This window comes from Mustela erminea, chromosome 5, assembly GCF_009829155.1.
Source record: "Mustela erminea isolate mMusErm1 chromosome 5, mMusErm1.Pri, whole genome shotgun sequence".
NCBI classification, from domain to species: domain Eukaryota; kingdom Metazoa; phylum Chordata; class Mammalia; order Carnivora; family Mustelidae; genus Mustela; species Mustela erminea.
The window spans coordinates 84878147-84902618 of NC_045618.1; the positions used below are offsets into that span (position 1 = coordinate 84878147).

The following is a 24472-nucleotide window of genomic DNA, read 5'->3' on the forward strand; positions in this document are numbered from 1 at the left end:
TTTTTCTTTGAATTTAATGAGTTTACATCAAAAAATCAGGTAGTCATTTTACATTTAAGGAATAAAAATCTTTAAAAAAAATACAAAGAGTGAAAGGATTTTAACCAAGTTTACATTTCTTTTTGCTATAGTTTTTAACAATTCATCTCATCTTATTGCAATGTGCAAATGCATCTGCAGCACCCATTACAATCAGGAAACTAAATTTAAGGAAGTACATTGCTTACAATAACCCTCAGAGGCAACTGATTTACTTTCTCCTAAAAACTCTATGGTATATAAGCATTACATAATAATGCTATTTAACCACCTTTTGTCATTAAGAATCATCACCAAAGTTTTCTGGAAAGGAGTCCGCATAAGAATTGAATATTTAAAAGGTGAAATGTTCCTTATTTTAACTTTAGCAAGATCTTTCTTTTTCATTGTTAAGAAATACTTGAGTAATTTTAAAGCAAAAGCTGTTAAGAGTAGAGTCTAGATAGCTAAAACCATACTCCTGAGTTCAAACTTACAGGTAAGTCTTTTGCAAATAGTTCTCGATAAAATATCATCCCTCCCCATCCCCCGCCCCGGATCTTGTATTGTTTCTTACAAAACTTTGGTCCAGAGTAGAAATATATCCAGGCAGATGTATGTGCCATACGAGAGCGAGAACAGTACAGCCCAGCTAATGACTTTGGGTTTTAGAAATAGAAGGCAATTAAAATGTACTCAAAGTTACATTAAGAAAAGCTTTCACGGGGTAATATTGAAACAGTCACAAAGGTTAAGAAAATACTGATATCAAAGTACAAATGACTACAATGTTAAAATAGACAAAAACTACTATACAAGAGCCTCTTTTAAAATTAAAAATAAAGAACACAACACATGAGTCAGGATCATTTTCCTGTTCTACTCATGAATTTTAGTCTTTATATTCATAGGGTTGGTTGTGTTGACATCTAGTAGAGTTTCTTATGACATCTGATGAGGTTTCATTCCAACTTCAGAGGATGGTCCTTCCCCAAAGAGCCGCTCAATTTGGGTCACGTCTTGGTCACTGTACAAGTTCAAAGTAGTGCAGTATCGCCATGATGTGCTGAGGCATGAAGACGTAGCCGGTGTACAGGGCCATCCCCACGATGGAAACCAGCATGGAATCTGAATTGTAGTTAAGGAAACAACTTACCTTTTCTCCATTGATTCCAAAGGAAATGCCCCGATCTTTCCAACTGTTTTATGCTGGAGTACCGGTTCGCTTAATGCTTTCTAATACATATCAAGAACTAATCATTACGGCCACTAACATTCACTATGCCTGGCACCATTCTAAGTTCTGTAGCTCACTTCACCTTCACGACCACCGTCCAGGACAGGTACCTGTTTGCTACTCTCCCTGTTACACTTTGAGACACAGACTGCTTAAAACGAAGCACAGAAAGTGACACTGTTCAACCTAAGAAACAGAAATATGTAAGAATAAAATTATATTTAATGATTTCAAAAGGTCTACCAACTTCAACAATAATGTATGAAAAAAAAAGATGTATGATCCAAATTTAATTTTTTTTAAGATTGTATTTATTCATTTATTTGACAGGCAGAGATCACAAGGAGGCAGAGAGGCAGGCAGAGAGAGAGAGAGAGAGAGAGAGGGCTCCCTGCTGAGCAGAAAACCTGATGCAGGACTTGATCCCAGGACCCCGACATCATGACCTGAGCTGAAGGCAGCGGCTTAACCCACTGAGCCACCCAGGCGCCCCCTAATTTAATTTTTAAATTATTTAGACTATTTGGCTAAATGCCCTGGCTTTTAGAGTCTAAGCCAAGATCAGTCATGTACCTAATGACACATAAATTCACAGTGCCTCTAGTATTAAACATTTATTATTATTATCACAAACTTTGCAACATCAAATAAAAGTCATCCTGACCACCCAAACAATAAACATTTTTTTAAAAAGATTTTTTCATTTATTTGACAGAGAGAGGGGATGTAGCAGGGGGAGTGGGAGAGGGAGAAGCAGGCTTCCCACTGAGCAGGAAGCCCACACAGGGACCGACCCCAGGACCCTGGGATCATGACTTGAGCTGAAGGCAGACGCTTAACAACTGAGCCACCCAGGCGCCCAACAATAAACATCTGTACTGGGTTCCTTTCTCCCAGTTCCAGAGGAACGGAAATGGCATACATGCAAATCAGCAAGGAGTCCTCTTCTTGGGCCACACAAAATACTGCTAACAAAAATCATGTAAACTCTAAGGGCCTTCTGCTTTGCTGGCAGGTAGCCATGTTCAAGGGAATAACCGCTCTGGACTGGGACCACGTTCTACTGATCCATTCCTTCACATCCTCTCTCTCTCTCCCCGTCCCCGCTCCTGTCTTTCAGACCTTTCAACTTTGCATACAGTAGTTCCACACCGCATGACACTCCTTCACCAAAAGATAGGGTTTAAATAAACAACGTGCTTACTACCAACTATTATTTGTATAACAGTTCAGTTGACAAACTTCTTTTACGTACTATCTCGCTTGACCCTAATAGCTTTCCTGTGAAATGTTTGCCATGACAATTACTCATCAGAGCCTGACAAAACAGAGTGACTCGTCCAGGGCCCTACAAGGGGTTATCTCTAGAACCAGAGCACAGACTGAGGCCACCTGACTTCAACCCCCAAACAAGGATGAAAGTCTCCCATAATCATTTTCTAAATTTACTTTTTAGCCTCCCTTAATCCAGTTCTTTCTAAAACTACCACTTTCTATTTACTCCTTAATTTCTTTAAACACACACACACACACACACACACACACCATTCTGCTTTCACATCATTGCCCATTACACAAACATCTAAATTCTACCCCTGGGGGTGCCTGGATGGCTCAGTGGGTTTAAGCCTCTGCCTTTCGGCTCAGGTCATGATCCCAGGGTCCTGGGATGGAGCCTCTCGCATCGGGCTCTCTACTCCGCGGGGAGCCTGCTTCCTCCTCTCTCTCTCTCTCTCTCTCTCTGCCTGCCTCTCAGCCTACTTGTGATCTCTGTCAAACAAATAAATAAAATCTTTAAAATAAATAAATAAATAAATTCTACCCCTGTGGGCTAGAGACACTGTTCTTGGGTCACCAGCGGCCACCCATCAAATCCAATGGCTTTCTGAATTGACAGCTTTAGTCCTTCCTCTCTAGGACTCTCCGCCCATCTCTCTCACCATTCTCCTGTGTCACTGGCTCTTTTCCCTACCTGTTCCTCATACGTAAAATAATCAGAGTGAATTCTTCCTTTTGCCCAAACATCCACTCCACCCCCCACACACACCTAGTGTGACAGTCAGGCTCTTCAGATGGGCCTAAGCTCTCCCAGCTCCAGCCTGCTGATTTGTGACCAATCAGAAAACCCTTCTCTTCGTAACAATGCCCACCTCCTCGAAACTGATCAACCAGCTCCAAGGTTAGTACTTCTACCAGGAATTAAGGAACACAGATTCTCTCTCTCCTTCTGAATATGTAGTTTGCTAATGAAATCCTGGAATCACCAGAGTCACTTTGCCTCCCTTGAAAAACAACAAAATTTTGGGATGCCTGGGTGGCTCCATCAGTTAAGCATCTGCCTATGGCTCAGGTCATGTTCCCAGGGTCCTGGGATCAAGTCCCATACTGGGCTCCCTGCTCAGCAAGGAGCCAGCTTCTCTCTCTGCCTGCTCTGCCTATTCTGCCTGGAACTCTCTCTGCTTCTGCTGACAAATAAATAAAATCTTAACAAAAAAAAAAAAAAAAGAACAAAACTGACACATGGAGGTGGTAGAACAAAAGTAATCATAGAAAATGGAGCCAGAAACTTCACCTGAACACCTGAAACCTACCCACCACTGAGTTTTCAGATACTGAAGCCAATAACCCCCTTTACTCTTAAATCAGTTTTAAATTTTATGCTTGTAGCTGAAAACATTATAAATGACAAAATGGAATCCCCAATGTTTTGTCTTGGGTCCCACAAACTAACTCCTGCTTGACCCTAATGTTGTTGACCTGAACCCACCTTCTGTACTGCAGACAAGTATTTCCTACAACTTCCTGAACATTTTCACCTATGACATTCCTGAGGTACTTTAAATTCAACAGAGTCAGAACTGAACTCATTAACTCTTTCCAAAACCACCTCTTCCTAGGAGTCTTATTTTTTCAACTATTTGAACTAGTTGATAGAACTCCTGATGAACTATTTGCCTAGTCACTCAATCTAGAAACTTCTCTGATTCCTCCTCTGTAGATTCAAATTATCTAAGACTTCTCAGTTCTTCCCAGTCCCTACAAACAACTTTTCTATCTCCTGTTCCCCGACCCTAATCAATGATAAATGAGTGAGGTATTTATCACTCCTTAGTTATGTCAAAGCTCCTATCTTAGGCCTCTCCTCACTTTCCACTCCACGCCACTCTTTACTAAAGAGATCCTTTTAAAATACATGGCACCTGGGTGGCTCAATGGGTTAAGCCTCTGCCTTCAGCTCAGGTCATGATCTCAGGGTTCTGGGATCCAGCCCCGCATCGGGCTCTCTGCTCAGCAGGGAGCCTGCTTCCCCCTCTCTCTCTGCCTGCCTCTCTGCCTACTTGTGATCTCTCTCTCTCTCTCCATCAAATAAATAAGTCTTTAAAAATAAATAAATAGGGCGCCTGGGTGGCTCAGTGGGTTGAGCCGCTGCCTTCGGCTCAGGTCATGATCTCAGGGTCCTGGGATCGAGTCCCGCGTCGGGTTCTCTGCTCAGCGGGGAGCCTGCTTCCTCCTCTCTCTCTCTCTGCCTGCCTCTCTGCCTACTTGTGATCTCTCTCTGTCAAATAAATAAATAAAATCTTTAAAAAAAAAATAAATAAATAAATAAATAAATAAATAAATAAATAAAAATACATTAGGTTTCCCAATGCAAAAGGACAGCACTTGGAATTCTAAGCCAAACATCCAAGGACTTTCCCAGTCTAGTCCGAAGTACCTCAGGTTGGAGTCCACAGAAGTCGACAGAAACTAAGAGATAAGGACAGGGATTCTTGTACAAGAGTTTTAGCAGAAGGGGGGGTAAGCAGAGCAGAACTAAGCGGGGAGAAAAAGGTAAGTCGGTTCAGGGGCTCAGCTCCCACAGGATGCTCTGGAGGACGAATTATACCACGTGCTGGTTTTGGTCTGAGGCGACACTTCAGCTGTCAATCACTGGCTGCAGAACTGAGTGAGAAACCCGCACCTGAGTAAGACAGCTGCCTTGGCCAAGGCCAGGAGTCTGAGGAAGGGGGCAGCTAGAAGGGATTAGCAGAGGACGGGGGAGAAATACATCGGCTAGTGGAGGGCATCGAGGAGGAGACCAAGTGCATCACCTACTACACTTGTTTCCCCTTGTAACTTTCAACACTCAAATAATTCCCGACAGACACAGCCTACTCACAGCCATAGGATGTCTCAGAAAACAGTGCTTTATATTTTCATGCTGTTCTGCTTTGGCTTGTGGTTTAATAATTAGGAGTAAGAATAAGAGCGGTATATGCAGCTTTCATTTTGTGAGCGTCCAGTGTGTGCCCAGCACTGCCTTAACCCTTCAACAAGTTTAAGTAATCCCGAATCTTGAAATCAGAGTGAGCAATAGAGCAAATTCCCAACCAAATCCGTCAAACCAAAAATCTGTGTTCTCAACCACTATGCTTAATACCTTCCTGTATGTGAAAAATCCTATTCCTTCGAATAAAACCCAATCATTCTCAGAGCTCGGTTAGTTATCCTCTCTCAAACGAGGCCTTCCCTAGCTTTCCTATTTTTCCCATTCTTATACCCTAACCTCTTGGCCCTACTGCTCATAAAGCTCTTCAGTCACATAACTTGGCCCTTATTACTTGATATTACCCACTTTTTTTATGTATTTATCTCATCCAGATTATCAACTTCTTGAGCATAGGAACAATGTCTTTCTTTTTTGTATCTCCAACATCTAACATAACACACGCTTAATAAATATTTGATGGGAGCATCTGGGTGGCTCAGTGGGTTAAGCCTCTGCCTTCAGCTCAGGTCATGATCTCAGGGTCCTGGGATCGAGCCCCGCATCGGGCTCTCTGCTCAGCAGGGAGCCTACTTCCCCCTCTCTCTCTCTGCCTGTCTCTCTGCTTACTTGTGATCTCTGTCTGTCAAATAAATAAATAAAATCTTTAATAAATAAATAAATATTTGATGAATAATGAAATTTCTCAAGAAACATTATTTGATTCTAGATTCAGTGTGTCAATTTCTACACATTTCACGCACATTACCAGGATGAAAACCTTTATAGTGACCACAGAAATTGCAGGAGTCTCACTCTGTACTCAGTGGGGAGTCTGCTGGAGATTCTCTCTCCCTCTCCCTTTGCCCCGCTACCAAATAAATAAATAAGTGAAATGTACACACCAAGTAAATGAAATGGTAAGATCTTCAGATCAATGGCTCAAATTCAACTCAACTAGGAAGTGATTAGTAAAAACAGCCATTTGAATGATTGTATTATATACTCTTTCTGGCACTCTAATTCTTTAATTTAGTATGGAGAATATATCAGTTAGGAAACATGTATAAATTACCTTAACAGGTTACCTTACTGTAAGACAAGAATCTGAAACTTACTATTTTGTGAACACTAAAGTGTCAAAATTTTATTTTTTATTTTTTAAGATTTTATTTATTTATTTGACACAGAAAGCACAAGCAGGTAGAGCGGCAGGCAGAGAGAGAGGGAGAAGCAGGCTCCCCACTGAGCAGAAAGCCCATTATGGGGCTTGATCCCAATACCCTGGGATCAGGACCTGAGCCAGAGGCAGACACTTAACCAACTGAGCTACCCAGGAACCCCCAAAATTTTAAATCCCTCCTGTATGCATATCAAGTTATATTTTGCAAGTGAAACAACAATTTACCAAACTTTAAAAGGTCATCTGCCTGATTAAAACCTAAGGTACTAGAGGGGCACCTGAGAGGCTCAGTCAGTTAAGTGTCTGCCTTCCACTCAGGTCATGATCTTGGGGTCCTGGGATGGAGCCCTGAATCAATCTCCTCACTCAGCAGGGAGCCTGCTTCTCCCTCTCCCACTGCCCCTTCCCCTGCTTGTGCTCCTTCAGATAAATAAATAAAATCTTTATTTAAAAAAAAAAAAATCACAAGGTACTAGAGTTCATGTCTTTATATAGCCTTATGCTGTGATGCATGTATATGTGGAATAAAAGCAGTAGGAAATAAATGATAATTATATATGCTAAATTCAGGATGGTTACTTGGTGAGGTGAAATGGGGAGAGGAAGAAAGAAGTGACTGAGAAGGGGCATAAATGAAGCTTCACAGTATGAGTAATTTTTTTTTCACCAGTTGGTAGCATATGCACACTCACTATATTATCTTTATGGAGGTTCTGTATGCCTGAATAGTCAGTAACCTTTTTTTTTTTTAGTAAGAACTGTAAAGGACAATGAAACTACATACAGTATTAGACTAAAAACTGTTTCGTGTGAAGGATCCTCCCCCTTTAAAAAATCTGAGCTAAGGGGCGCCTGGGTGGCTCCATGGGTTAAGCCTCTGCCTTCGGCTCAGGTCATGATCCCAGGGTTCTGGGATCGAGCCCCATATCGGGCTCTCTGCTCAGCAGGGGGCCTGCTTCCCTTCCTCTCTCTCTGCCTGCCTCTCTGCCCACTTGTGATCTCTGTCTGTCAAATAAATAAATAAAATCTTTAAAAAAAAAAATCTGAGCTAGACATCATTGGGTCTAATTTGTTACTAGGAAATAAACAGAAAGCCTCAGCTCTCAAAAACAGAATAAATAATTCTTGATTCTGGCCAGATAAACAGAAAACTACTGAAAGTCACTTGAACCTAGATGCAAAAAATCCCAATTTATAAGCTGCTCAAAAAAAGTATTTAATAACAAAATTTAACCTAACCCTCTATCCATAGTCACTTATTAAACTTTATCCCATGTCTCTCCAAAAAAAAAAGGTTTCTATATATTCTGATCCCATTTCTAATTATTTCCAGAATCACAATAATTAAGTAGGCCTCTAACTGTACATTTTCTGTACAATTAAATGTCAAAATTATTCCCAAAAATTATCTTAAAGCTCTGAAACATAATATTTAAAACCAACTTAACCATACAATGACACTCACACGGAGTAAGTAGATAATGGGACCATGAGGAACTTCTACCAGCCTCAATAACCACCGTTCCCAAAAATGCAAAAGGAAGGCACCTTTTATAAGTAGCTTTCTACAAATGCAATTTAAGCAATGTAGTTTAAATAGTTCCCATGTAACTCAGTTGAATATTCCTTAATATTATGCTTGACACCACTTAAAATGGTAGTTTTATTGACTCTCATAGGCACCGGTTTTATTGTGATGTTTGCAAGGTTCATACTGAGAAGTGTTCTCACAAACAGAGCTAACCATACACCACTTAGAGCACGGACTACCTATAATTTTATCTGGTACTTGAATGGATTTCTCAAATCACTGCATTCTTTAACACACCTCTCACAGTTTAAAGTATCCTTCACATACTGAAATGCAAGAAATGGGTACTGGAAACACCCCGGCCCTGGAGGAAACCTAGGTTTGAGCTGTGACTCTGCCAGTCCCTGACTGTGTCAAAAACTCTCTGATCACCAGTCTCCGTGTCTATAGAATAAGGAAACACATCACCTCCCTTTCAGGGCCAATGTGAGAATTATGAATCAAATCCATTTGGCAAAAAAGACAATATAATCCTTATTACAACTATTGTTCTAGTGCTCAGGCATTTAACATCATGACTTAGACAATGTTTGGGAATCGCCCGACATCACCCTATGACTGATTTGTTATTAATTTACAGTACAATTCTGGGACATCATGACCCCCCTGGAACCAAGTTTCTTCTCCATAAGATAAGGCTACTTCCTACATTATTTTCAGATCCCACCCACATCGAGAGGGAACTTAGGCACCACCTTGCAATCACCCTTAATGTAATCTTCTGTTTCTCACACAGAGAAAATGTAAACAATCAATGTTTCATAACACACATATGCTGGAAGGTAATACACAAAATGATAGCGTAATCTATCTACAGAACTCTTAGGGTTGTCTGCAAGTAATACATACATCAGCAGCTGTGAACAAATTAACCAGGACGGCATTCTAGAGGGGGCTACATGATTTGAGAAGTATAGAATAAAGTTAGTGAAATCAAGAGTATAATAAAAACAAAACAAAACCTTAAAGACGGAAAAAAAAATTTTGTGTGTGTATGCTTATAACAGTCTCTACCACTGAATTCTAAGTACTTAGGAGTGAGCACCTTGGCTCGGCTACTCCTTTGCTTCCAGCGGCAGGAGGCAGCTAGATAAAGCAGGTACCTCATAAATCATTCAAGAACTAAGCAGACAATGTGCCAGGATATGTGCAGGCACTGAAAATAAATGTTTGTTCAAGGACTGAATGAACAATCAGATGTTACTTTGAACCTGGATATAACATAAATATTTTACAGGTTCCATGGATTTAAAAACAAATGAATTTAAAGGGTTTTTTTTAAGATTTTATTTATTTATTTGACAGAGATCACAAGTAGGCAGAGAGGCAGGCAGGGGTGTGGGGGGGGAAGCAGGTTCCCTGCTGAGCAGAGTGCCCGATGCAGGGCTCGATCCCAGGACCCCAGGATCATGACCTGAGCCGAATGCAGGGGCTTTAACCCACTGAGCCACCCAGGTGCCCCTAAAAGCAAATGAATTTAGAAGCATATGTGAAACTATATATCTGTATTTTGTTTGCTGTTTCTTTAACAGGGATCCCCAACTAATCATGAGCTGGTAAGTTTCCAGACTCTGATAGGAAAAAATAACGATTTCTTTTGCCCATACAAGGGCCATCCTCAATCCTTTTCCCAGCAACTTGAAAAAAAAAAAAAAATCCTGATAACAAAGAGAGGAAATGCTTTAAAGATTAAGTACAATATATCAGAAGCAAGATGACAGTAACTAACACTTTCTGTCCCAACCAGTAATGCACTATCACCGCCTACCTTAGTAACCTATTCACAGGATTTTAGAGAAAGCAAAGTAGTTTCTCATTGGGAAAAATCCAAAGACCTTTGTTCCAGCAGGTGTGACTTACACCTCTTCACTAATCTAAGTAATTTCAAAGCTTTAAGTCTCTGATTGCACTGTTCACTCAAAAAACAAAGCTAAAATGTCACTTAAGACAATCCAGTCTTCTTTTAGTCAACTTGCTTTTATAAAGTCAATTCTGAATGCTACTTTTACCCTGAAATACTCCAAAGTTCTGACAAATCTAATTTATTTTAAGGAACCATCTAAATAAAAAAAGAAAAATCATTTTATAAAATGTTTTGAGAAAAGCAATAAAAACCCTAAGTGGAAACAATTGTCAACTACTGAATAAGGCTCTAAAAAGGAAATATTCCTGATTACTATGGGTTTTTTCTCCCTTTACCTCAAAAAACTGGGGATCATCTTATACAATTCAACACCCCAAAAACAAATAACCCAATTTTAAAATGGTTAGAAGACATGAACAGATATTTCTCCAAAGAAGACACACAGCTAGCCAACAGACACATAAGGAGATGCTCAGCATCACTCATCATCAGGGAAATGCATATCAAATTATAATGAGATATCACCTCACACCTGTCAGAATGGCTAAAATCAGAAACAAGTATTGACGACGATATGGAGATAACAGGAATCCTTGTGCAGTATTGGTGGGAATGCAAACTGGTAAAGCCACTGTGGAAGACAGTATAGATATTCCTCAAAAAGTTAAAAATAGAACTACCCTATGATACAGTAATGGCACTACTGGAAATTTACCCAAAAAATACAAAAACGCTAATTCAAAGGGATACATGCACCCCTACACTTACTGCAGCATTATTTAGAATGGCCAAATTATGGAAGAGGCCCTAGTGTCCATCAACAGATGAACAGATAAAGACAACATGGGTGTGTGTGTGTACACATACACACACACACACACACACACACACACACACACACACACTGGAATATTATTCAGCCATTAAAAAAGAATGAAATCTTAACACTTCCAACACAGACAGACCTAGAGAGCATAACAATAAGTGAAATAAGCCAATCAGATAAAGAAATACTATATGATTTCACTCATATGTGGAATTTAAGAAACCAAATGAGCAAAGGAGAGAAACAAAAAAGGATAGAGAAACAAACCAAGAAACAAACTCTTAACTATAGAGAGCAAACTGATGGTTACCAGAGGGGAGGTGGGTTGGGGAGATGGGTGAAACAGGTGAGGGGATTAAAGAGTACATTTAGGGGCGCCTGGGTGGCTCAGTGGATTAAAGCCTCTGCCTTCGGCTCAGGTCATGATCTCAGGGTCCTGGGATCGAGCCCCGCATCGGGCTCTATGCTCAGCAACGAGACTGCTTCCTCCTTTCTCTCTCTCTGTCTGCCTCTCTTCCTACTTGTGATCTCTGTCAAATAAATAAATAAAATCTTAAAAAAAAAAAAAAAAGTACATTTATCAGGGCACCTGGGTAACTCAGTCAGTTGGCCAGTTTGGTTTCAGCTTGGGTCATGGTCTCAGGGTCATGAGATCAAGCCCCGAGTCGGGCTCCACACTCAGAGCAGAATCTGGGATTCTCTCTCCCTCTCCCTAACCTCCTACTCTCTCTCTCAATAAATAAACAAAATCTTTAAAAAAAAAAAAAAAAGAGTACATTTATCATGATGAACACTGAGTAATATACTGAATTATTGAATCACTATATCATATACCTGAAACTAATTCTGTATGTTAACTATACTCGAATCAAAATTAAAAATTTATTAAAAAAAAAAAAACTGGAGATCATCACCAAGAGAAGTGTTAAGAAACTGTATTGTTACCAAAATATCAACTATCTCATGATACTTTTCTAATTGTCTTAAAATGAAAGCAAGTGGAAGATACTGATACTGTTACAGTCTGTGTATGTTAGCCAACTTGATATCTGTGGGTCATATTAAAGGACATCACACGAGCATCAGAAGTTAGTATTTAGCAAGTAAAATACATTCCCTGACCTTTCTGTCGTGCGTGGATTATACCAAAGTATAGAAACTCATTTTACAAACTAAAAATTGATAACGAACTCTTTAAAAACTAAACAAACAAAAAAAGCATGCTGCTGAAACCAGTCATGATCATGTTCAATTCTGAACCAGTCCTGGAAATGGTTTGCAGCTCTGAGCCTGGAGACATTAAGGCTACATATTACTGTGTACCTTTATAAATAAAGCATCTGTTAATTTCATGCAGATTTGAAGTCCCAAGGTCAAGGGGGAAAAAAAAATCCCAGTGTGTTCTGAAATATAATCTGTTCTGCTGTTAATACATTTTGGAACACCGGCTAGCTCACACCTGACCAGTAGAGCACAGGAGCTGCACTGTTTCCCATGGGACTTTTCATAAATTAGGGGAGCCAGATTAGTGGGGAGAAAAATTAGAACCTTCTTCAGGAAACATCCTTTAGTTCAGTTGCTGCACAGGCAGGAATTCTTTGAGATCTATCTTGGGTGGCTCAATGTGTTAAGTCTCTGCCTTCGGCTCAGGTCTTGATCTCAGGGTCCTGTATTCGAGCCCCGTGTTGGGCCCTCTGCTCAGTGGGGAGCCTGCTTCCCCCGCTCCTCTCTCTGCCTGCCTCTCTGCCTACTTGTGACCTCTGTCAAATAAATAAATAAAATCTTAAAAAAAAAAAAAAAAAAAAAGAATATTAAAAGTCAGCATCTGCCTCCAGTCTCCCTCTCCAGAAAGGCACACCTCCGGTCCAGCACAGCTCTCAGCGAGGGCAGGCCACAAGACCGCCTGACCTCCTCAGCGGCAGACCACCCCATCAGCACTCCAGAAGCCTTTCCAGTCAATCCTGTCCCTTGAGGCACCCTCCAGCCGGCCTGCCTGGGCTATCCAGGTTATTCCCCAAGATGCCAATTATTATTTCAGTTAGTGCTTGATGACTAAGTTGCCTTGACTTTGAGGAGTCTGCCCTAGTGCTCTTTTCCCATAAAACCTATTATTTGGGGATTTTTCAGGAACACATGATGGCCAAAAGTCTTGTTTTAGTAGTAATTCTACGCTTCATAGCTATGATCATAAATAATATCTTTCTATCGTTTCATAACTATTATTTTTTAAGCATTCCAATTTATGAAAAGAATATATGCTCTATTAAATAGATCTTCCGGAACATATAGTTTTAATTATTGAATCTGAACGTGGGAGTTTGTTTTTTTTGGTTTTTTTTTTTGAAGCGAAAGTATCTATTTTTGTTCCTATGTACCACGAATGTTACAACACTCAAAGCCTAGGGGGTGAGGTGGGTCACGAAGTTTTTAAGAATGTGACATAGTGAAAAGGGACCCCTGGCTGGCTCAGTCTGTAGAGCATGTGACTTGATCTGAGTCACAAGTTCAAGCCCCCTGGGTCTCAAGCTTACTTAAAAAACAAATATATATACATATATATGAGCCACAGTCACCTCTGCTGACAACTCACTGGCACCACAGGCTGAAACACTGCAGAATATCTCCGTACGTTCTGTCCTCACGGCCAGCCTCCTGCGACTTGCCCTGCCCATGCTGGTACCGACCACTCAGTTCTTGTGTTATAGTTTTATTCACCTTCCACCCTTCCTGAAAGCTACTGAAGAAGAAATTAGAATATCCTAAGAAGTATAGATAAGGGATATTCTAACATTTTCCCTTAGCCAACCAAACACGGAGGCAGGATAAAACAGGCTAGAGCAGCTGGCTTTGAGCTAAAGCCCAGAAGCCTCAGACAGACGAAGACGACTTTCCAGCAAGTTCGGATGGGATAAGGGGAAGGGTTTACAGATCTTCAGTGGCCACTGTCCTCTCTCCTAAAACGGATCTAACAATTACGAGGACCTGCTAGTTCGCCTTCCCATAGCCCTTACAACTTCGTTTCTCCTCCCACTTTACTTCCTGACTCTTACAATCATGCATTTCCCCAGGGGTATAAAATAACTTCTGGGACAGCAAACAAAGGAATAATAACTAACTTGAGTTGTACTTTATTGCATGCAGGCAACAAACTCCTGGCACAGCTACAAGCCTCAGCTATCCATCTGATAATCTGAATTCAGAAGTGAGACACCTTTCCAGCCTGGGCCTGACAGAATGACTCCTACAAAAAAGGACGGCGAGAAGAAGGGCCTCTCTGCCATCAGTGAGGTTGTGACCAGAGAACACACTGTCAACAGTTACAAGTGCACCCATGGACAGTGGGCTTCGAGAAGCGTGCCCTTCAGGCACTCAAAAAAAAAAAAAAAAATCTGGAAATTTGCCATGAAGATGAGAACTCCAGATGTGCACACCCACATCAGGCTCCACAAAACTGTCTGAGTCAAGGGAGGGAGAGATGTCCCACAGTATACCCATGTGTGGTTGTCCTGGAAACATAATGAGGATGAAGATCCACCAACAAGCTTAATACAGTGCTTGTCTATGCACCTCTCACCACTCAGAAAAATCTATAGTCAATACAGATGAGAACCAACCACTGACTGTCAAATCAAGTCATAAATTTAAAACAAAAAAAGAGGAGGAGACAGGAGTTAAAGTGTTTAGGACAATTTTTTGAGCAGAAAAATGGCACCAAGCTTTTTCTGAAAGAAATTAAGGTTGATTTTGCCTCTTTGGCTTCATGATGAGGGTTGGCTTTTTGCCAATTAGATTATGTGATGAACCTTTTCTATGACTTGTACAAGAAAAAAAAAAGAGGTTTAAGGTTTTAACAAAAATACACAATAAATGCACATAAGAAAAGCCAGGAATAAAATCCTTTCTGTCTAAATTTACTATGAAATATTTCTGATGTTAATTTAAATGAACAAGATGATATACAGTGCAGCACGGTTTTGGTGCTTGTAGGGGCTACACAAACAAAAAGTCTGAATGCCTCTGAGGTGGAGGCTTCCAAGTTATTAATTTCCCAGTTACACTTACTCTTCCCTCTGCTTCATCCGCCTTCAGCCCTTCCTTGTAACAGAGACTGCATTCATTTCTACAAAAGGAAGTTCAAAAGGAAGTGGCATAAAACAGAAAACACTGAAGATTACTGAGAAGAAATTCTTTTTTTTTTTCCATTAAGTTTGAAGGCAATGTTCAGGTTCTTTCTGTGTTATTCTGAAATCACATTTTGTTTGAAAATACCTTGATAAATCTTACCAAAAAGCATTAAACTGATTTGCTGACAATATTTTTCTAGAAGTAACTTTCTCTGACCTTAAGAATTTTCCATCAAACCACATGCTGATTTTTACTGGAACTCTATTTAAAGTGTCAAGAATTCTGTATATACAAACATCTTCTGTATATACAAACATCTTCTTCAAGAGGCACTGATTAAGAAGAAAGTTCTAGTAGAAGACTCTGGTGAACTGGGGGTTTTATGGTAATTCCTTCTACTCAATAGCTCAGAGGAAGCTCTGCCAAAGACAGAGAAAGTGATCTAAAGGTCCCTGGCCAAAATATATGGTTTTTCTTAGTCAATTTTGTTTTGTTCGTTGTGTTTATTTACAAAAACATTTTATGTAGGAAATACGCAGAAAGAGAAACTCAATTATTAAGACCCCCAGAAGCGGCATGGCCAAATATATTCCTCAATCACCTCTCTACTGGCTTATAAGAACTCTGACTTCACCAAACCAGGCACTATTAAACATGGATGAAGAGCACTTTCCAGGTGTTCATAGGTATTTCAGGAGAGATACACAAGAAACTGGACACACTGATTGTCTGGCGTGGCTGGGGTGGAAAGAAGACTTTTAACATCTACCTTTTTGGTGCCTTTTGAGTTTTGAACCATGAGGATGTATAATCTACTTTTTTTTTTTTTTTTTTTTTAAAGATTTTATTTATTTTTCAGAGACAGAGGGAGAGAGCGCGAGCGAGCACAGGCAGACAGAGAGGCAGGCAGAGGCAGAGGGAGAAGCAGGCTCCCTGCCGAGCAAGGAGCCTGATGTGGGACTCGATCCCAGGGCCCTGGGATCATGACCTGAGCTGAAGGCAGCTGCTTAACCAACTGAGCCACCCAGGCGTCCCTATAATCTACTTTTATTTACAATTTAAGAATTCATATTCTCTCAACTCCCAAATATTTTAGTATATTGAGATGCAAAGAAAAATTCTCAATCCTAGGTATAAGCACTTGAGGATATGGCAAAAATCTAAGAAAATAGATTAACTTAGCTGCTACTGAAATAGCATACACCATGAATTTTGCAATGCTCTTTTTTTTTCACTATCATGCAAAGCCTACCTCTCAATCCAAAATACCTGCCTTTACTTCTAACCTTGCTTCCTCTCACCACCCTTAATCTATCCCAAACCCTACAGCCAAAGTACATGCTTTCAAACTTACAATCAGATTAGATCACTCCTCTCTCAAAACCTTTAAAGGGCACCCTTTTCAACTACGATTAAAAGCCAAGGGGCGCCTGGGTGGCTCAGCCAGTTAAGCGTCTGCCTTCAGCTCAGGTCATGATCCCAGGGTCCTGGCACAGAGCCCCAAATCAGACTCCCAGCTCAGCGGAAGAGTCTTCTTCCCTCTCCCTCTGCCCCTTGCCCCCCACGCGCCCATGCACTCTCTCACTCTTGCTCTCCCCCCTTCCCTCCCTCAAATAAATAAAATCTTAAAAAAAAAAAAAAATCCTCCAGGATCTGCATTGACTCTGACCTCATCACCTACTGCTCTCACCCAACTCCAGCCACATCTGTCTCAATGGTGGCCTTCACACACACCAGCCAGGCTCTGGACTCTTGGCACTTTGCACTGACTGTTCCCTCCACCAGCTATGCTCTTCCCTCAGATTTCTACCCTGTTATCCCCATCACTTCCTTTATGTTTTATTCAAATATCCCTTCTCAATGAAGCCTCTCCCAATAGCCTCTTTAAAAACAGCATTATGGTGGGGCGCCTGGGTGGCTCAGTGGGTTAAGCCGCTGCCTTTGGCTCAGGTCATGATCTCAGGGTCCTGGGATCGAGTCCCACATCGGACTCTCTGCTCAGCAGGGAGCCTGCTTCCTCCTTTCTCTCTCTGCCTGCCTCTCTTCCTACCTGTGATCTCTCTCTGTCAAATAAATAAATAAAATCTTTAAAAAAAATAATTTAAAAACAGGTGCAAGCACAAGTTTAAAAAAAAAAAAAAAAAAAAAAAAAAAAACAGCATTATGGAAACCAGAAAGTAGGTCAGTGGGGTAAGAAATGTGCACTGACCTACTTTTCTGTTTTCCTTAATGCTTACCACCTAGCATATTATACAATTCAATTAGAAAAATTCCACAAGGGGACGCCTGGGTGGCTCAGTTGGTTAAGCAGCTGCCTTTGGCTCAGGTCATGATCCCAGCATCCTGGGATCGAGTCCCACATCGGGCTCCTTGCTCCGCAGGGAGCCTGCTTCTCCCTCTGACTCTGCCTTCCACTCTGTCTGCCTGTGCTCGCTCTCGCTCGCTCTCTGACAAATAAATAAATAAAATCTTAAAAAAAAAAAAGAAAAATTCCACAAGGACAAGGATCTTTTTCTCATCTGCTCAGTATATCTCAAGGTACCTCAGATGCACTAAGTCAGCATCTGGTACCAGGTAAGCACACAGAAGCACCTGGTGAATTAATAAATGGCTTAACCTGCTTTTTCAACTTTATTTCACACCTCTTCTGCCTTAAAGAATCCCTGTTCCAACCAGTCTGGTGTACTCATCGTCCCAGCACACCTCTGCACCCCAGTCCACACCTTCTTCCCATTTAAGGGAACAAAAAAAACAAATCACTCAAATACCTCCCTGCAAGTTCTCTGAGCACTCCCAGGCCCTGTGTTCCAAGGCACTTTCTGCCCAGCTCACTCTACTGCAACGACCCAAGGGTGGATCCAGCTGAGAATGTGTATAAATCCCAATTTCCCCTAAAGCCTGGCTCTAATTTCCTTGAAATCCATCTTTGGATTTCAAATCCATCCATCCTTGAAATCCTTTAAGTCCATCTTCTTGAAAATCTGTTATAGAACTCAGTATGTTAAAAATGAAAAAATAAAAATAAAAACCTGTTCCAGGATGTTATTTTTTTTTTCCATTCAAAATGAAAAGAGCTTCAAGTCTCATGGAGAAATGTATGTTTTTGTGGCTTCTTTTCCTAGTTTATTAAATATTAAAATACCAATGAGAGAATTCTTACTGGATTTGAGTGACTCTACTCAAAAGGTATGAGTACCTCCTCTACCTCCTAAACTCTGACCCAATGTCCTATATTAGATTGAATCCAATGCCCTACATCCAGATCCTACAGGATCTGACCTCCTCTCCTGATACCCTCCTTCACTCTGCCCCCCTCCCCCACACTGGCCAGAGGGCCATCTGTGAAACAGGACAGACATGCTTTGGGACATTCATATTTACTGTCCCTTCGGCCTAGAATGCTCACTCCCCTGGAATTCTCTCCCTGCTGAAATCTTTCCGAATGCCCTTCCTGACCACTCTAGCTAAAACTGAAAAACACTCACTCTTCCTTACTTCCTATCCTCTTCTGGTTTATTTTTCTCTGTAACAGCTATAACAATCTAATAACAGTCTATATATTTTTTTACCTATTTATCTAGCGACACTAGAATAAACAACGTGATCTGTTTTGTTCAGTCATACCCCCGCTATCTAGAATAGTATCTGGTGATTAGGAAGTACCTAATACTTGTGAAATGCATAATTCAGCAAACAGATATATTGTACAAATGAATAGGCATAACAATGCAAATTCTGTTAATCTCTGTTAAAATAAATCAAAGAAGTTCTTTCAATCTATAGCATTTTCTTCCTTTTAAAAATCTGAATTCTAAGAACTGATTTCTGTTCATCAGAAACAGCCAAATTCCAAAGCTACCCTAAAACTGCTTTAAAATCAGGTCTCTTCTACCATTCCCAAATACTTCTGCAATTCCTTCAAAATGACAAATCAATATACAAACAAATGTTCCTCAAGCACTATCTGTGTGTCCAGCACTGAGGTTTAAAAAAAAATTGTTTTTTCCTGGGGCACCTGGGAGCTCAGTTGCTTAATCGTCTGACTTCAGCTTAGGTCATGATCCCGGGGTCCAGGATCAAACCTTATGCAGGGTTCCAGTATGAGCTTGAGATTCTCCCTCTCTCTCAGCCTCTGCCCCTACCCTGTCCCCAAATGGTGTGTGTGTATGTGTGTGTGTGCATGCACATGCTCTCAAAAAAATATATATATATATATAGTAATAATAAATTTTTTTATTTCCTTTAAGAAACAAAGAAACTATCTTTCGGGGGAATCTAATTCCTAACACAAACCAAAAAACTGCCCACATTTTGCTTAAAATAAAAGTATAAAATGTCATGGAAACATAAGAAGCCATAGAAAGACTGCAAATATAGCTCAGTGACGACAGAATAAATTTTTTTTAAAAAGTCTAAATAACTTTTATTTAGGCTTCAAATAATTTTAACAAGGTATTTTTAAATTTTCCACACCTCTCCTCAACAACATGGTTACAATGTGATTCAGTGAGGCACTACAGGGAGTGTCTCACTAGTTACAAAACCTGTCTCTGTTACAAAACCTGGTCTTCTCCTCTCCCGCTGATGGCTGCCAGTAGAGAAAGGGGGCTTTAGAAACATGTTAAACCTTCTACTCTGGAGTAAGCTCAATGGACTTCAGTCTGCACAGGTCTCCTGTAGTAATCATTGTAATACTACCCTGCATTTACTGGATTCACTTTATTGTTAGCTTCTGTTTTAATCAGGTGTCATATCCCCTTTTCCTGCATGGTAGAAACCATGTCTACACATGGTAAAAGTTCAAATACTGGCTGACAAAGCAAAAGCTAATTTATCATCTCAAATGTAGTAACAGAAAGCAGATGATAAGAGAGAAATTTAGGATATAGGCCCTAGCATGGAAGGATTTACAAAACAGATTTTTAAATCTTACTGTTTCAAGAACCATTTATGGTGTGCCTGACCTGACACAGATGCATTTCCTTAAAAACATACTGAAAATTATTTTTGGTGACTCACAATTCCCTTAGAAAATTTCAAAAACCCTCATATTCAACTGGGATTGACCTTTCAATTTTTAACAACTGTTAATTAACTTCTAGCTTTTAGATTTGGGAAACAGAGAAGCAAATTCAGATGTTCAGACGCCCCTAGAAAATGTGCAGAAGTAGTTAATAGCGAGGTATCAGTCAGTGTTCCTGAAAACAGGGACAACTTCAATTTATTAAAGGAATTATAGCAGCGACATGTAAACTAACGCAATTACCTTTTTTGAGTCTTAATACCTTTGATTTTTTTTCAAGATTTTATTTATTTATTTATTTGACAGAGAGACACAAAAGAGAGGAACAAGAGAAGGAACACAAGCAGAAGAGTGGGAGAGGGAGAAGCAGGCTTTCCACTGAGCAGGGAGCCCAATGCAGGGCTCAATCCCAGAACCCCCGGGCTCGATCCCAGGACCCCAGGATCATGACCTGAGCCAAAGGCAGATGCTTAACAACTGAGCCACCCTGGTGCCCCCTCTCTTAGGACCTTCCAACTCAGAGGCCATTTCTCAGACCGCCAGACAAATTTCTCTTACATGAAATCTTAGGTTGCTGGCAGTGACAACCATTTTCAATGGAATTTTTAAGAAAGAATGTCTCTTTCCAAAACCATTTAACTAGCCACAAAATTGTTCTATGTGAAGCTTACTAACTACTAATGAATTTATGAAACTCAAACTAATCCACAGTGATTAAAGCTCCTGACTGGGGGGAAATCCACTTTCTCATTCAGCCCCTTCCTCCACCCTAGGATGCAGACTCATCTCAAATCGATGTTCCAAACTATACAATAATTAAATGCCTGACTTTAACTCTAGACGTTGAGTTAGAATAACAAAACAGCTGATATTAATTTAAGATTGGCTTATGTCAAAAGCATTACATTTCTACCTTGTATTAATTCAATCATGTGAGCTTTGAAATAAGTTTTGTTTTGGTTTGTTGTTGTTGTTTTTTAAATCCTAGGCTTAAAACCGTAGACTTCTATAGGACCCAATGCTAGTTGGTTGCAGTTCTTACTAGTTTCTTAAAAACTGAAATCACTTGGTCACATAAACCAATGAGAAGTCAAAAGCTTCAAAACAGGGCCACCTGGGTGGTTCAGTGGGTTAAGCCTCTGCTCTTGGCTCAGGTCATCATCTCAGGGTCCTGGGATCGAGCCCCACATCAGGCTCTCTGCTCAGCGGCGAGCCTGCTTCCCCCTCTCTCTGCCTGCCTCTCTGCCTACTTATGATCTCTGTCAAATAAATAAAATCTTTTTTTTAAAAAAGCTTCAGGGCGCCTGGGTGGCTCAGTGGGTTAAAGCCTCTCTCTGCCTTCAGCTCAGGTCATGATCCCAGAGTCCTGGGATCGAGCCCCACATCGGGCTCTCTGCTCGGCAGAGAGCCTGCTTCCTCCTCTCTCTCTGCCTGCCTCTCTGCCTGCTTGTGATCTCTTTCTGTCAAATAAATAAATAAACAAAATCTTTAAAAAAAGAAAGCTTCAAAAGGAAAAAATCTATAGACACATTACATTTCAGTTCATAATTTACTCCTCCATCCCCCAAAAACCCATCATCCAGGTTATTTATAGGATGCTGTTACTATTACTATGTAATACAGAAAAACCTTAATACCACTGACACTGTAGCATGTATCCACATGCAGACAAAAGCTTTACAGTGTAAAAGATTTAATAAACTCTAGCAGTGGGCTCTACATTCAACTTTTGACTTAAAAAGTGTCAATTTAGGGGCGCCTGGATGGCTCAGTGGGTTAAAGCCTCTGCTTTCGGCTCAGGTCATGATCCCAGGGTCCTGGGATCGAGCTCCGCATCAGGCTCTCTGCTCAGCAGGGAGCCTGCTTCCTTCTCTCTCTGTCTGCCTCTCTGCCTACTTATCTGTCAAATAAATAAATAAAATATTTTTAAAGTATCAATTTAGTGCAACATTGTTTAAATTCACTTTCAAGATGATTTTAACTGAGGGACACCTGGCTGGCTCAGTTGGGAAAGCATGTGGCTCTTGATCACCTGGTTGTTGAGTTTGAAGCCCACAGTGGGTATTGAGATTACTTAAGTAAATAAATGCATAATTTTTTTTTTAAGAAAAAAAAAGGGACACCTGAGTGGCTCAATTTGTCAAGCATCTGCCTTCAGCTCAGGTCATGATCCCAGGGTCCTGCCATGGAGTCCCACATCAGGCTCCTTGCTCAGCAGGAAGCCAGCTTCTCCCTAAGCCTGTCATTCCTCTTGCTTGTGTTCGCTCATGCTCTAACAAATAAAGATCTTTAAAAATAAATAAATAAATAAAAAGGAAAAAAGATGGCACACCTGCGTGGCTCAGTCAGTTAAGCATCCAACTCCTTACTTCAGCCCAGGTCATGATCTCAGGTTCCTCAGATGAGCCCCTATTTAGGATCCAATCAGCCTGCTTAAAATTTTCTCTCTCAGGCGCCTGGGTGGCTCAACCGGCTAAAGTGTCTGCTCTTCAGCTCATGATCTTAGGAGTACTGGAATCAAGTCCTACATCAGGATCTCTGACCAACAGGGAGTCTGTTTCTCCCTCTCACTCTATGTGTTCTCTAAGAAATAAATAAAATCTTAAAAAAAAAAAAAAAGATTCTCTCTCCCTCGGCCCCCCCTTAAAAAAAAAAGACAATTTTAAATGAGTCGAGAAGCATGTGCTTCTATATTTTAGTATACATTTTAGAAAGATAAGTTCATGAGCTCTATCTAACCTATAGAACTGCAACAACAAATAAATGGTTCAGGAAATCAGAATATACTTTACACTGAGACTTTAAATCCAAAGTACGAATTACAGTTCTTAAGTTCTGGAAAGCTTTGGAAACAAGTAAGATGATAAATTTCCTTGCAAGCAGCTTAAGATTCCTCCAAAGTGTTGAAACAAAAGACATCTTTGAGTACAATCTTATGCTAGTTCAATACGAATAAACAGACTTACTAATGCTTGGAATGAAATCTCAGTCACTCCACCTAAATACAATAATGCATTTACAAAGCTGTTCTGAAGCTACTCCGAACTAAACCGCACTGAAAAGGAAGCCGTGTAACATACAGCATTGTCAAATCAGTGTTGTATACCTAAAACTAAAGTAACACTGTGTTAACTATACTTCAATTTAAAGAAAATGGGGGACCCTGTATGAAGTAGACATCTTATGTGAAATGTTCCATATCGGCCCCCCAATTTAAAAAAAAAAAGGGAAGAAGAAAGTTATAGCTTATTATTAATATGTATTCTGCAAGAACAGCATCAAGGGATGTCAACACCGACAAATGATACAAATATCGCAGACTTCAGAAAGCCTTTTTTTCACAATCTTGCGTATTAAGTGAGGTTGTTATAAAGTTAGATGAGTTAAGATATAGGCAAACAGCTTAGCACAATTGCTGGGCTCATAGTGAACCTTCAGTAGTATATTAACAAGTATCTATCAGCTATCTATGAAAACACAGTTTCAAACACTATCTACAATTAACCACAAATTCCTTTCTTGGCTCGACTACTATGGACTGTGAAAACATTAAGTTAATGAATAAAACACACCAGAAAGGTACAACAAGCTGTTTTCAAAAACTATACTGGGGTGGCATAAACACAAGTTCACATGATTAAGAGTCTGGTGAACACTGGTTAGCATTCTCATTAGGACCAAAGTCAGCTAACTCGGGGACAGTTAAAGGTCAAAGGCGTCCCAGCCGGGAACGATTTGCTCCATTTACACGGTCCCTGCCTCCCAAAGACCAGGGGACGAAACCAAAGGCAGGCGCGGCCGAAGTGCAGGCGAGGACAATCCTGGATAGACATCGCCCTGGGGGATTTCCTCCAATAGTAAAGCCGCTTCCACCTCCGTTCAAGCCACCCACAGGCCCCCTCGGATCTCAAGAGTTCTAGCCCCGACCCTCCCCAACCTCGGGAGCGCTGCCCCCCGCCCCAGATCTCCGCCCCGCGCGCCCACAGCGAAGGGGCGAGTCCGCGCGCGCGCCGTTCCCGCAGGGCCGCCTCTCCGCCCTCCGCCCCCCAGCCTCCACCCCGCACCCCCTGGCGCCTGGGCCCGGGAAGATGGGGCCCGGGCGCCCGCTCGCCCACCCCGGCCCCCGCGCGCGCGGCCTGGGCAGGATACTGAACACAGTCCGCTCCCAGGGCTCCAGCATGTAGAGCGCCGTGACCAGCAGATACTGGTAGTAGAACCAGGACATTTGCTTCCAGGCCCGCGCCAGCGCCATGCCCTCCGCACGCCTCCCTCGTTGAGGCCGAGCGTCAGTCTGGCCCGCCAGCCTCCGGTTAGCGTCCTCCAGCCCCCGGCCGCGAGGCCCGCCCGCCCGCCACCGTG

The 24472-nt window shown here is 41.1% G+C and overlaps 1 protein-coding gene across 1 annotated transcript; it reads right to left on the bottom strand.

The window, feature by feature from the left end:
- Positions 1 to 24453, bottom strand: SPTSSA (serine palmitoyltransferase small subunit A). Its single transcript, XM_032344013.1, has 2 exons — positions 24263 to 24453; positions 1 to 1146 (listed from the first exon to the last, which is right to left on the bottom strand). The coding sequence occupies exons 1-2, from the start codon at positions 24363 to 24365 to the stop codon at positions 1043 to 1045; spliced, it is 207 nt and encodes a 68-aa protein (XP_032199904.1). The 5' UTR covers positions 24366 to 24453; the 3' UTR covers positions 1 to 1042.
- Between the last annotated feature and the right edge of the window lie 19 nt (positions 24454 to 24472).

What these genes read in the sequence shown, in the direction of transcription:
- SPTSSA (XM_032344013.1), bottom strand. Translation starts at nt 24,365, where the DNA reads ATGGCGCTGGCGCGGGCCTGGAAGCAAATGTCCTGGTTCTACTACCAG. An exon ending in CTGGGAGCGGACTGTGTTCA is followed by an intron (nt 1,147 to 24,262) that starts GTATCCTGCCCA and finishes ACTACAATTCAG; the next exon opens with ATTCCATGCTGGTTTCCATC.